Source organism: Brassica oleracea, chromosome C9 (assembly GCF_000695525.1).
Source record: "Brassica oleracea var. oleracea cultivar TO1000 chromosome C9, BOL, whole genome shotgun sequence".
NCBI lineage: Eukaryota > Viridiplantae > Streptophyta > Magnoliopsida > Brassicales > Brassicaceae > Brassica > Brassica oleracea.
The window spans coordinates 6,866,889-6,880,824 of record NC_027756.1 but is presented as its reverse complement, the minus strand read 5'-3'; the positions used below and the strand labels follow the sequence as shown (position 1 = coordinate 6,880,824).

Sequence of the window (13,936 nt, the reverse complement as noted above, 5' to 3'; positions counted from 1 at the left end):
ATTCGTCCACCAGATTTTAGTTTAATATAAGAGTTTGGTGCAGAAAAAAAAAACTGTTCTTTACACATTTTAAAGTTCTATGACATAGGCATGAGACTGCGAAACCGATTCTTATTCGTTGACAAGCTTGGAGTTATCGATATTGTCAGACCCATATTTAACAGTTATCAGTGTTTATAGTTTTATGCTTATTTTGAGTTTACTTCGTTCTGTTTATCACTGTTTAAAAAAATTGTTATAAAATGTTTGTTACAAAAGTCAGTTTCTCTCTGACACACTTCCCAATGCAGTCTCGTTGGACCATTCCTAGCTGATCTTCCGCCTTCGAACCGTCGTCACCTGCCTCAGGTGAAGCTCTCCTCCCTCCCCCAGCCCCCCCCTCCTGACCCTCCAGACCAGAACCCTCCACTCTCCCCCATCCAATTCCCTCCCTTATCGGCAGCCGCTTCCAAACCTACATGTGCCTCTCGTCGCTCCTCACCCTCAACTACTGATGTCACTATGACTCAGTCTTCTCCACTAGCCTCTCCAGTTCTTGTGCTTGGAACTGAGCAATCCATAAACTTCTTTGCCTCTGGCTCTCAGATCCAATCTGGATATGTTCCCGCTACAGGAAACCCTAACCCAACAACTACCTCTGAAGCTGAAACAACTGTCTCTCCTACTGGCTCCGGTGTGGGAACAGCAGTTGAGACCTTTACTGTTCTTCCACCGGGAAGTTCTTCCCCACTGATAACTAATGGTGCCTCTGTAGGTATCAGAATACTCCCCACTGTCCATGACCCAAACTCAAACCCTTCCTCCCTTCCACCATTGCCTAAGACCCAAGCCGCCTCTCCGCCCCCTAACCAAACCTTTCATCACCCTCCCCCCTTATCCCGACTCTTGCTGAACAACTTCGTGTTAAAGGATATAAATCTCTCACTAGATTGGCTCTTGTAACCATTGCAGATAACGGTCGTCCTCGTGTAATGATTCATGACTCTGTCTTTCAGAAAGGGGCAGAAATGCATAAGGATTTCATTGTCTGCTATTTTAATGGAAGATCTCCACCTTTCCATCAGATTCAGAGTGTTCTCAACCATATGTGGGGCAAAGGGAAAAGACTAGAGATCCACAACAACCCCTTAAACCATTCAGCCATTGTCCGCATCACCAGTGATTACCTGCGCCAAAATATTCTGGAAAAATATATTTGGTACATTGGTGATTCTATGTTTCATACAGCACAATGGGCAGCTAGTCATTCTTCAACTACTCCTATTCTTAGTTCGATCAAAATCTGGGCTCATCTAACTGGGGTTCCCCTCGACTTACGACACCAGCAAGGACTCAGTCTAGTTGCAGGACTAGTTGGGGATCCAAGAGAGACAGATGATTTTACCTTGAATCTGGTCAGCCTTACACTCTCCCACGTCAAGGTAGAGGTCGATCTCACTAAGCAACTTCCTAAAGTCGTTGAATTCTCACGTCAAAGTGGAGAGGTGGTGGAGGTTCAGGTTGATTACCCGTGGTTGCCTGCTACCTGCTCTCATTGTCAAGAACTGGGTCATGTTGTTCGTAACTGTCTCAAGGTCCCACCAGCACCAGTTCCGACTGCAAACAAACAAAAAGGAAAAGGATTAGCAACTCCAGCCAAAAAGCCCTCTGAACCATCCCAAACTAAGCACTACGTAGCCAAGAAGCAGCAAGTTCCTGCTTCCGCTTCTAAAGATGCGTCTTGTTCCTCTACTCCTAAAAAAAACTCAACCTCAAAAAGCTCTTTTGTACCTCCCCCACCAACATTCCTGACTCCCATATCCGTTTCCAAGCCTGTTAAAGACCCTACTAAAATCCATTCTCTCCCTCAAAGTCCTTCTGACAAGCCACGTAAACCTTCCCTGAAAAGAACCTGTTCTTCTCCTTCACTTTCCCCACCTCAAAACTCCATTGACTCCACCAAAACCTCTAACCAGACCCATATCTCTCCTTTCCTTCATGAAGGTTTAGGCGCTTTCATATCAGACACTCCAAACTTCAACCCCAACTCTTTTATCCCGTTTTCAGTCCTCACTACTAGTCCTCATCTCCAGCCTGCTTGAGACAACCTTTTTTCTTCCTGATGAGTTGTAAACTTTTTTTTTGGAACGTTCGCGGTCTAAATGACCCGAGCAAGCATCAGACCTTTATTAATTGGCTCAATAGCCATAAACCTATACTCGGAGCAATTTTGGAAACACATATTAAGGAACTTTCGTTGGTACAGCTGATGCCTACTCTATGTAGAGGATGGCACTATCAATCAAACCATTTATCTGATAAGGATGGAAGAATAGTACTTATCTGGAAGGATCCTGTCAAGCTGCGTGTCGTTACTCAATCTCGCCAGATGATCACTTGTGAGATCACCCTCCCTGCTTGTGCTTCCTTTCTCTTCACGACTGTTTATGCATCCAACTTGAGTGAGGAAAGAACTGATCTATGGGTGGAACTGCTAAGCCTTCATTCTTCCCTTGATCTTGGCACAAAGACTTGGCTCCTTGGTGGAGATTTTAATCAGATTCTTCATCGATCCGAGCACTCTGCTTTCAATGAAAATTCTAGCATGGCCAATATTTATGAATTTCGGGACTGTTTGCTCCAGCTAGGTGTCTTTCATCTTCGGTACCAAGGAGCGACTCATACTTGGTCCAATAAGCAACCCTCAACCCCAGTTGCAAAGAAGCTTGATAGATGTCTCATAAATAACAATGTCATTACTGCTTTTCCTCATGCCACTGCTACTTTCCTCCCTACCGAAACCTCTGACCACTCTCCTTGTCTCATCGACCTAGCCTTCCAACTTCCTAAAGCCGGTACCCAGCCTTACAAGTTCCAAAACTATCTAACCAAACATCCGAGCTTTACTGAGGTGGTTCGTGAAGCATGGTTTGAAGCCGGAAGTTTTTGTGTCAACCTAGCGTCGCTGTGTTGGAAGTTGAAATGCTTAAAAAAAACCTTAAAACAACTTAATAGAGAGAATTATTCTAATATTGTGGAGAGGGTTAAGGAGCAGGGAGGTCTAGGTGTGAAAGATCTTTACTCATGGAATAGAGCGTGCATCTTAAAACTTATCTGGCTCCTCTTCTTCAGGCCTGACTCGGTTTGGGTGTGCTGGTACAAGGAAGTGATCCTCAAAGGTTCTCTTTCTAACTACTGGACCATCAACACAAGCCCTACTAACTCATGGCTCGCAAACAAGCTGATTAAATGTCGTGATCTGGTCTTTCCACTCATTAAGCGTCGCCTGGGTAATGGACAAAGCACTCGTTTCTGGTATGACAACTGGTCCCCCTTTGGTAACCTCACGAACTACCTTAACGCCTCTACTCGAAGATTGGGAATCCCGAAAGATGCAACTGTGTCTTCCCTGTTTGACAATGATCATTGGAATCTCCCACCTGCAAGAACAGAGCAGCAGTTAGCTCTACAGATTCATCTCACAACGGTCATCTTATCATCAGATGATGACTCGTATGATTGGGAAGTGAATGGGAAAATGGGAGACAGGTTTAGCACTGGAGACATTTACACTTACACAATTGGACCTAAGCAAATGGTCCCATGGGCTTCGGTGGTGTGGTGCCCTTACGGGATCCCACGACAGAGCTTCTTGACTTGGTTAGTGCACCTAGACAGATGCCCTATGAAGGATAGATTGTTGAGATGGGGCTTGTTGGGTGTTGATCCGGTTTGCCTGCTGTGTAATTCTGGGGTGGAGTCAAGGAATCATCTCTTCTTTGATTGCGCTTATAGTCGCTTGGTGTGGTTCGCGGTGGCGAATAGATGTCAGCTTCAACCTTCAACTGATTGGGACTCCACAATCAATCAACTTCAATCGCTCGGTGGTAACAAAGACTTGAGACGTTTAACTATCCTCGCCTTCCAAGCTACAACCTACTGGTTGTGGAATGAGAGAAACACAAGACTCCATCAACAAACTTTCCGCTCTCAGATACGCTGATCTCCTTGCTTGACAGGCATATACGCAACAGGATCCAGACATTCAGAGAAACAAATGGTCGAGCTTCATCGGCGATGTCTCAACTATGGTTTCTCCGCTCATAGAAAGTGATCGATTCTTCCTCAACTGAATGGCTAATGGGCCTCCTCTTTACCTTCAGCAATCCAACTTAGTTCTAAAATATGTGTGTTCTGTTTATCACTGGGCATGACCCATAGACCTAACACTAAAGCCGCTTTAGGATGTATCTCTTTATTTCTTTTAGTCTTTAATATGAAAGCCAAGTAAAAAAAAAAATGTTTGTTATAATTAAGAAGATACAAATAATCATGAAACCGAAACCGTAAGAGTATGAAAGCTTCATTAAATATATAGTCATATTAAAAAAAATTATGTATTACATATATATGATAGTATCAATTGAATTTAATTATATACCATACAAATAGATATAAGTGATTGTTTGGATTAATTTATCATAAAATTATTGTAAATAAACAAATGATTGTTTTAATTTATGTGATCGTGCCAGTTTAAGTATATACGTAATTGTTGTTGAATTATTAATTATTCAATATATATTTATTATATTATTATTTATAATATAAACAAGAACGCATAATAAATAATTGTATGTAAAAGTAATTTGTATATTCAATGTTTATCCCACGCAAAGCACATATGAAAAGAAGTATAAGATGGAACTAAGCTTGTAGAATGGAGTTTACATAAACGAATATATATATCTTATCTATTAAAAAAAAAGTACATTGTGAACTAGATGATAATCCGCGCACATGCGTGATGCGTTTTTTATACTATTTTTTTTCATTAAATGGTTTTATCATTTTGCAAAACTACAATTTTTATCAATTACAAAATGACGAATACAAATATTGTTCTCTTAAATGTATTATCGTTGTTGAAAAGTTAACGTATTAAATCTCACTTTAATTATTTAAAAGACTTCATATGCACAAAAGAAAATTAAGTTTTGCGGCTGAAAAAAATCACCAAAACCAGATATGCAAGATCGATTGTAAAATAATGAAAGGGGATTAAGTTTTATGTTCTCGATTTGTCTACTATTGACTTTACGTAAGTGATTTCATTTTTTACCTCTATAAAATTGTGCTATCATTCTCGTTTCTGTTTCACTGATATGAGTTTTGTTTCTTTTTCTTATAACTTATTATGTGAATTTGATGAATTACATAAATGTCAATTTAAAAAGATGGATATCTGTAAAAATTAGTTTCACCCGAGCTACATATCTAAGAATCAAAATTTTGAAGAAAATCACCGGCAAATTGTATTCATAGGTTTGTGTTCAAATCTAATATATTAAACTGTTATAGAATATAAGTGAAATATAAATATTTGTCTAGTATATATTCACCAGTTTGGTCTAAAAATCATCTAATTCTAAAACAATAAAACAAATTATTTATTTTATTAACCTACGCTTCTGAGGTTTAGTTACTTAGAGTATACCAATAAAAATATATATAATAGTTTATCATTCTAGTATATGCATGTAAACTATTATATTAACTAGTAACTTTTTGATTTATTAAATGATAAACCAGAAAACTTATAATAAATAGTTCAAATCTCACATTCTTACAATTATAATAGCTAGATAGGGTATTAAGGAAAAAACAATATTAGACGAATGATCAAATATCTCATTCATAGAACAAACTCAAAAGGAAGTAATCGGAATATTATTATGATATTTCATTAAAAAAAATTTAGGAATAAAAATGAAGACTAAATTATTTAATCTGAATGAAATAATATATATATATATATTGCTTCCAATATTAAAAAACACTTCGATTTGAAGAAGTGTATTTCTTGAATTTTGAGGATCAAATAACATATTAGAAAACACCTATTTAAAAATTAATTTATATATATAAAAGTATATACATTAGAGTAAACACATAAATCGAAACTAATACATTTTGTTTATTTACAATCATTTTTTTGATAAATAAATCAAAACAATCATTTTATTTACTTTATATGGTATATAATTAAACTTTAGTGATATTCACATATATATATATATATATAGTATATTTTAATATAAATATTTATTATTAACACTTTCTACTCATATGATTTTATTGACATTTGTATATTTACTGTAACAAAAATTTAAACCGCTAATCACATAAAAAATTAATGTGAGATTTTTCAATACAAATATCAAAATTAAAATATCAAGATCTCAATAATTTTGAAATTAACATTTTATATTTTAATATAGTAGATAATTAATTTAAATGAAATATATATAATATGAATATTTATTAATGAGACTTCATATTCATACGATTTATTGTATATTGATTGAACAAAAAAACAAATAAGCTATTGATCACAAAATTTTCTGTGTGAGATTTTTACCATTTTTAATAATTTATAGTTGTTTTAAAAAATTAAAATATAACATATAAGAACAAATCTAATTTTTTTAATTATGTGCTTAATGTGATTGTTTAATTTTTTAATAGTATAAATTAAAAAAAAATAGAAGATACAAAAATTGCTATCAAATATGTATAATTCATTATCATTAATTGTCATATATATGTTTATCATATTAGGAAATTCCGCAACTTTTATTTAAAGAAAGATTTAAGAATATTCTTTTGTACACTACTATTAAATTTAATAGTTAGTTTAATAATAATATAATATATATTTATATGGACCAACTTATTTTTTTAAGAATTCTAATAATCATTCCAATGATGACACGTGGTTACAAAAACATGTTGTAATGCTCTTGTTGTAATGCTTTGAGATTAATATATAAGGGATTTAACTTCAATTTCATGTGGAATACAAAAATGTCACTCCTTTTAAACTAAAACCTAAGAGCATCTGTAGTGGCGGTACCTCTAAGAGTATTTTCCTATCAAACAAATATAAAAAATGGATAAAGTAAGAAAGAGAAACACATTCGACTAGAAACATCTCTTTATAAAGGTACTCACAAGCAAAAAGTGAGAAACGTTTTTCCACCCGTCCAATAATGATTGGTGTAATGATTTAGACAGAAATAAAAATAATTAAAAATTTTATTTTTTTTACTTTTTGAAAAATTTATTTGTCAGCGACCAATGCTGATGTTCTACTGGATTAGGAAATGTTATTGGTTTATATAAATTTTAACTACAGCATCAGCGTTGGTTGCTGACAAATAAGTTTCTCAAAAAGTGTTATTAGTTATTGGTTCTATGATTTTAAAATCTAGTGTTATTGCTTCTATGATTTTAAAATTCATATTGAAATCTAGTGTTATTGGTTCTATGAATTTAAAATTCTTATTGAAATCATATGTTATTGTTTAATGATTTATAAATTCTAATCTAAATCAAGTGTTATTCAATCATACGGATTTAATAATAGATTAGATTTTCATTAATAGTACTTTAGTAGGGGTTATTGGTAGTTGTATTTTAATGGATTTGAAAATCCGAACTAAATCTAGTGTTATTGGTTCTATGATTTTAAAATCTGTATTAAAATCATGTGTTATTGGTTTAATGATTCATAAATTCTATATCAAATCAAGTGTTATTCAATCGTACGGATTTACTAATATATTTGATTTTATAATGGATTTGAATGGATTTGTTTTTATTTTTTAGTTAAAAATACAAAGAATCAAATCCGAGGGAATACCTCCGGATTTGTATATTTTATATGGATTTATAAATACTATATGAATTTCTAAATCAATCAAAATATATAAACCAATAACACCTCCTAAATATTTAGACAACTCCCTAGAACTAATCCTAACGTCCTCTACCTAATGCATAGTCTAAAATTATTAATCAACATGAAACATAATATAAACTTATAACCAAATTATTTATCCTGGTTTATTTAAACAAATGAGACATAACAAAACGATTTCGTATAAATAATTAAACGGTCATCGTGTCAAGGATTACTAATCATTTACACACACATGACAAACTGGGTACGCATACATGAAGTTATCGGAATATAGAACATCAAAATCATATATATTTGAATAATGATATGCTTATGATTTACACTACCATGAACACATTGGAAATGAACTTGTGTATTTTTCACTTTAGTTTTGAAAACAGAATTTCATAGTAGCACGAACAGATTGCGAATAAAACCAAATTCTACACTCAATAAAACTTTCCAAAGTGTAACTAAAACATGAAATTAACAATCTGTCTATAGTATACACACAATAGACAGATTGTTAATTTCATGTTTTAGTTACACTTTGGAAAGTTTTATTGAGTGTAGAATTTGGTTTTATTCGCAATCTGTCTATAGTATACACACAATACACACAATTTAAAAATCAGTTTTCTCAACTCAGACATCGTTCATGTACCACAGACGGAGAACCTACGGGCGGATAGCTTAGCACGCAGTGCTAGGAATCAGTCGTCTTTCGTCGTTCACATGGATGCGGAGTTACCGATTTGGTTTACAGAGTCAATATGAGTCTGTAAATTTTTTGTTGTCAAAAAAAAAAAAAAATACACACAATAAAACCAAATTCTACACTCAATAAAACTTTCCAAAGTGTAACTAAAACATGAAATTAACAATCTGTTTATATTATACACACAATACAACGGTTCAGCAAATAATAAACCTTCAGAAGTTAAATACCATGGCGAATATAACAAAACAAATTCAAACATATACAAACACATACTGAACAAAAGCAATTATAAATATTATACATTAAAAATTAATAACATCCGCACTGGTGCATGGATCAAAAAATTTAGTATATATTAAACTTTTAGCAGACCATGGTTGTATATATGTATATATATACATACTTATAGTAAACCCAATATAAATTAGCCGTGAAAAAAAAGAGGCGACATGTGATGATATATAGCGATGGGTCATGAATAGAATTTGTATTCTTATGATAAGTGCCAACCATGCTTATTTTGGGGCTTCTCTTCTTATTGCAGAAGTAGCCCCCATGTTCACGTGATCCCGTCTTTCCATTCTTGCCCTATATATTCATATAACCTTTCTTATCTTTCCTCCATCCACTCTTCTCAACATGGAGTCATCCAAACTCTCATCTCTTTCTCTCTGTTTCATTCTCATTTGCATTATCTTCTTTCCCCAACAATCCTTCTCATGTGGCTCCTGCAACCACAGGAAGGGTGGAAAACCCTCCATTAAACCCCCTGTAACTGTTCCCAAGCTACCCGTTCCTCCAGTGACTGTCCCTAAGCTTCCAGTTCCTCCGGTGACAGTTCCAAAGCTACCTGTTCCTCCAGTGACCGTACCTAAGCTTCCAGTTCCTCCGGTGACAGTTCCGAAGCTACCTGTTCCTCCAGTGACCGTACCTAAGCTTCCAGTTCCTCCGGTGACAGTTCCTAAGCTACCTGTTCCTCCTGTCACCGTCCCAAAGCTACCTGTACCTCCCGTGACCGTCCCAGAACTACCACTTCCTCCGGTGGGAGGGCTACCCATACCTCCGGTTGGAGGGCTACCCATACCTCCGGTGGGAGGGCTACCCACATTGCCACTGCCACCATTGCCGATTGTGGGTCCTATTCTTCCTCCGGGGACAAACCCTCCTACTCCAGGAGGAAAAGATTGCCCTCCACCCCCGGGTAGCCATAAGCCTCCATCAGGCACTGGGAAGGCGACATGTCCAATAGACACGCTGAAGTTGGGGGCGTGTGTTGACTTGTTGGGAGGTTTAGTAAAGATAGGGCTTGGAGACCCAGCAGCTAACAAATGCTGTCCGCTACTTAAAGGCCTCGTTGAAGTTGAAGCAGCAGCTTGTCTCTGCACTACACTTAAGATTAAAGCTCTTAACCTTAAGCTGTACGTCCCAGTTGCTCTTCAGCTTCTTCTTACCTGTGGCAAAAACCCACCTCCGGGCTACACTTGCTCCATCTGAGAAATTTAGTCCAGTTAAAGGGTATGCTAATTTTTCTTTCCTTTAATTAAAACTTCCATCTTCACTAAGAAATTATATATTACTCACACGTGTTTAACCCAATTATTGAAGTACATTAATATGCATGCAATTGTGTACGATAATATTATATTGTACGATTTCATCACTCATGTTTATTTTGTTTTTGGGTTACGCAGATAACTTGGAGAAAAAAATGAGAAGACAATGGCAGAGCTCTCTAGTTTTTCCTTTCACCTGTATTAATCATGTCAAATCCTTTCCCTTTGATTCTTTCACATATCTATCCCTCCTGCTTGTATTGTTGTGGTTTAGATTAATGATTCTTCTCTTGTATGAAAGTACGATTTGAAATTATTTATTTTTCACGAATGAATTGAGGTGTGTGAAAATAGTATTGTAAAACAAAAGGGAAACAAGAGAATGTAAGAGCATGGTAGAACCCATCTTGAGTTTCTACACACTAAAAGTAATAGTTTTAAATGTTGACGATTAACTGAATGACAAATGGTAGAAACATTTCTCTAAAGGTAAGTTGGATCAATCAAATGAGAGAAGATTTTCTCATGCATCTCTTAGATATTTTTATTTTTTATATTATTCTTAATCTGAAAAACCTAGTAAAAAAATTGTCAATGCAAATAAAGTAAATTATACATGTTCTATTTTTTTTATTAATAGTTAATTAATGAATGAATTTGTGAGTAAAAAAAAAGATAATATAAATTTTTGTAAAGATATATATTCTCTTTTATCTTTCCGCCTTCTCAATTCTCATCACTCAAGAACATTATGTTTTTTGATGAAATGACATCTCATCATTCAAAACATAAGGGTTACTATAATCAACCCAAATAATAGTGAAGATAAAAAGCCTACCTTATTGTCATGATATGTATATGTATAAAGGGTAAATTGAGCAAAACGACTCTTATACTAATGGGATCACAACAGCCCTAACTCAATCCAATCATTCTACATTCGTCTTCTTCGTTTCAAAGTCATTTTCTTTACCCCATTCCTAGAAGCTTTGTCTATAATGCCTCTAATAAGTCAACACCATATCTTTAATTAAGTTCGTCCTTTAAAGCTTCAGACGCACCACTCCTAGTAAGTCACAGTTAATACCCCACTATTTCCCCCTTGCTCGCATGAAATCACTCCGGTAAATAAGAATGTTGGTCTCCTTTATTTCTCTCATTGCAACGTACTTCCTCTTTCATCACACTTCAAATCTTAGCAAACAATAATGGCAGAATTGAAGATGCAAATTAGATCAGGTGGACATCTTGTGTCAGTTGCAAGTACGGCAACCTACTATAGCGAGTATGCGGGTGAAGTGATCAAGATAGGACAGAGCTAAAGACTTGAAAACTGGATTGACGATCAAGTGAGAGTTAATGCAAATATCACTTGGAGAGCAAGAGTGTAGAGATTCATCTTGGAGAAGGATGATCTCACAGTATAAGGTTCATAGAGACTTGGAAGAAGTTTTAGGGAACTTATCATGTTTGGCTTTTTTGTAAAAATCTCTTTGGAGGCTAACTTAGCTGATTGACTATTGTGAATAAATAGTCATGCTTCACCTGGGTATTAGGGTTGTCACTAGAATTGTATTCTTGGCATAAGTATAAGTTTCATAAACTTGTAAGTGAATGAAGCACAAAAGCCTAAAGGGAAAGGTTTTAAGGTTTTGTATTCGATATTAAGACGTGTGAGGCTAGTGCAGCATGTCAAGAGGGTCTTGATCTTGTTGAGGTTCTGTTTAAAGAGATATTTGCAAGTTTTCTTTTAAAGAAAACTATTTTGAAAAGATATTTTTTAGTGTACTATGTGTTACAATTCTTGCTATAGTTCTTGCATTTACAATTGGTATCAGAGCGGTCACCCATTCAATTGTATAACAGGTGAGACCTTGGGAAAGAAATGAAAAACTATCATGAATGTGTTTCCACTGCAAGGGTGATTTTGGATGCGTCCAACTATAGGCTGTGTAAGTCAATGATGAGGTCAACCATTCGAGGTATCGATGCCATGGCATGAAAGTCAATCATTTCAGGATGGACTAAGCCAAAGGTCAAGGGAAAAGACGGTGTTGAATCCAACAAACCTGAAGAAGACTGAACGGAGACGGAGCTGAAGCTGGCGAAGTTCAACTCAAGGGTGATGTCTGTGATACATGCAAGTGTCACCAAGAAAAACTTTGAGTTAATCCAAGGATGTGAGACAGCTAAGGAAGCGTAAAGGAACCACTAAAGTGAAGAGCTCACAATTGGACTTCCTTGCATCGAAGTTTGAGAACCGAAGGGTCGGAGAACATGAGCCAGCTGAAGAATTCAGCTCGTATATCAGTGGAATAGCTCAGGAACAGCTGACTGTAGCGAGAAAAATACAAAGACAAAAAAGCTGGTCAAGAAGTTTCTTAGATGTCTTCCGCTCAACACTACAAGAAAACACAAATTTAACGACGGCGGTTTTCCTCGCTAATTCTTCGTAAAATCGGGTTTACGAGGAATTAGCGAGGAAACACGTTTCGTCGTTAAACGTTCGTCGTAACACATATTTCCTCGCCAATTCGTCGTAATTTAGCGAGTAAATGATTTCGTCGTAAAGACGAAGAACAATATTTTGTCGTAAAGACCACGTAAGGACGTCGCTTCATTTCCTCGTAAATACCTCAAAAGGTGCCCCTCGTAAATTACACGTAAATATCTTGAAAGTATTTCCTCGTAAAAAACACGTAAATACTTGAAAGCATTTCCTCGTAAAGTACTCATTTATTATTCCTCGTCATTTCCTCGTAAAATACTCGTTAAGTTTCCACGTAAAGAAATCGTAAATTAGCTACAAATTTGCTTCGTTATATTTGACAAAATATAAAAATATAATTTAAAAATAATTAAAATTATTTAATTTATTATTAAAATTATAATTTAAATAATTTTTTTAAAAAAAATCAATACCAAAATATTTTATATATAAATAAGTTTTGAATTTATAATTCAACAACCGAAAAAAAAACTAAGAGTCGTTCATCGCCCAGTAGAATTCATCACTCCTCCTCTCTACAACCGCCTTGGGATGCCTCGGCATGTGTGTGGGATGATGACTCGTCTGGAATGAGATTTTGTCGTCGCAAGTTCCTCAACAAGGACTCTCATTCCGGATTAACAAATTCTATAAATGTAGCTAAATTCTCTACATTAACCGCCTAATCAACACTAATCAGTAAACCTATCTAAATTCCCTATACTAACCACCTAATCTACCCTAAACAAAACAAATTAGAGAGGAAATAGAGAGAGAAAGTACCATAGCTACGAAAGGGAGAGGAAGTGGAGAGGAAACGGGAGGCGAAGCTCGCGGGTATATATAAGAAATTAGTAGTCGTCGTAAATTCCTCGTAAACTTACGTGGAATGAGCGAGGCCCGTGTTTCGTTTCCTCGTAAATTTACTAGGAATTACAAAGGCCCGTGTTTTGTTTCCTCGTAAATCCCACGTTAAATTACGGAGGAAATAACAAGGCCCGTGTTTTCATTTTACGAGGAAATAGCAAGGCCCGCGTTTTCCGGTTGCGAGGTCTTTACGACGATTTCTGTTTACGTGGAATTAACGAGTCCCGCGTTCTTTAGTTTTTAATTTCGTCGTTATTTCCTCGTTATTTTACGAGGAAATTACGAGGATTATGTTTAAATCCCTAATATCTGAAACCCCAAACCTCATCTTCCTTGTCTTCTACTTCATATATTCCAAACCCCAAACTCATCTTCCCTTTAACCTCAATCTATTCTTTCCATTCCAAACCCCAAATTCTAAAACCACAATTCCTTAATTTATAATCTCAATCTCTTATTTCTAATACAAACTCCCATTACCTTACACAAAATCAAATTATATAAATAGCTTTTCATGATTAAATTCATCAAATCACATGCATTAAGTCTGAAAATCAATCTTATTAAAAACAAATACATCAATC

The 13,936-nt window shown here is 35.5% G+C and overlaps 2 protein-coding genes across 2 annotated transcripts; both read left to right on the top strand.

Moving 5' to 3' along the window:
- The first annotated feature begins 1,007 nt into the window (after positions 1–1,007).
- LOC106314222 lies at positions 1,008–2,081 on the top strand. Its single transcript, XM_013752137.1, has one exon. It carries the CDS (start codon positions 1,008–1,010, stop codon positions 2,079–2,081), a length of 1,074 nt encoding a protein of 357 aa, XP_013607591.1.
- A 6,973-nt stretch (positions 2,082–9,054) lies between these two features.
- Positions 9,055–10,412, top strand: LOC106319339 (36.4 kDa proline-rich protein). The gene is made up of 2 exons (XM_013757631.1): positions 9,055–9,959; positions 10,136–10,412. Exon 1 carries the CDS (start codon positions 9,084–9,086, stop codon positions 9,936–9,938), a length of 855 nt encoding a protein of 284 aa, XP_013613085.1. The 5' UTR covers positions 9,055–9,083; the 3' UTR covers positions 9,939–9,959; positions 10,136–10,412.
- Positions 10,413–13,936: the final 3,524 nt, after the last annotated feature.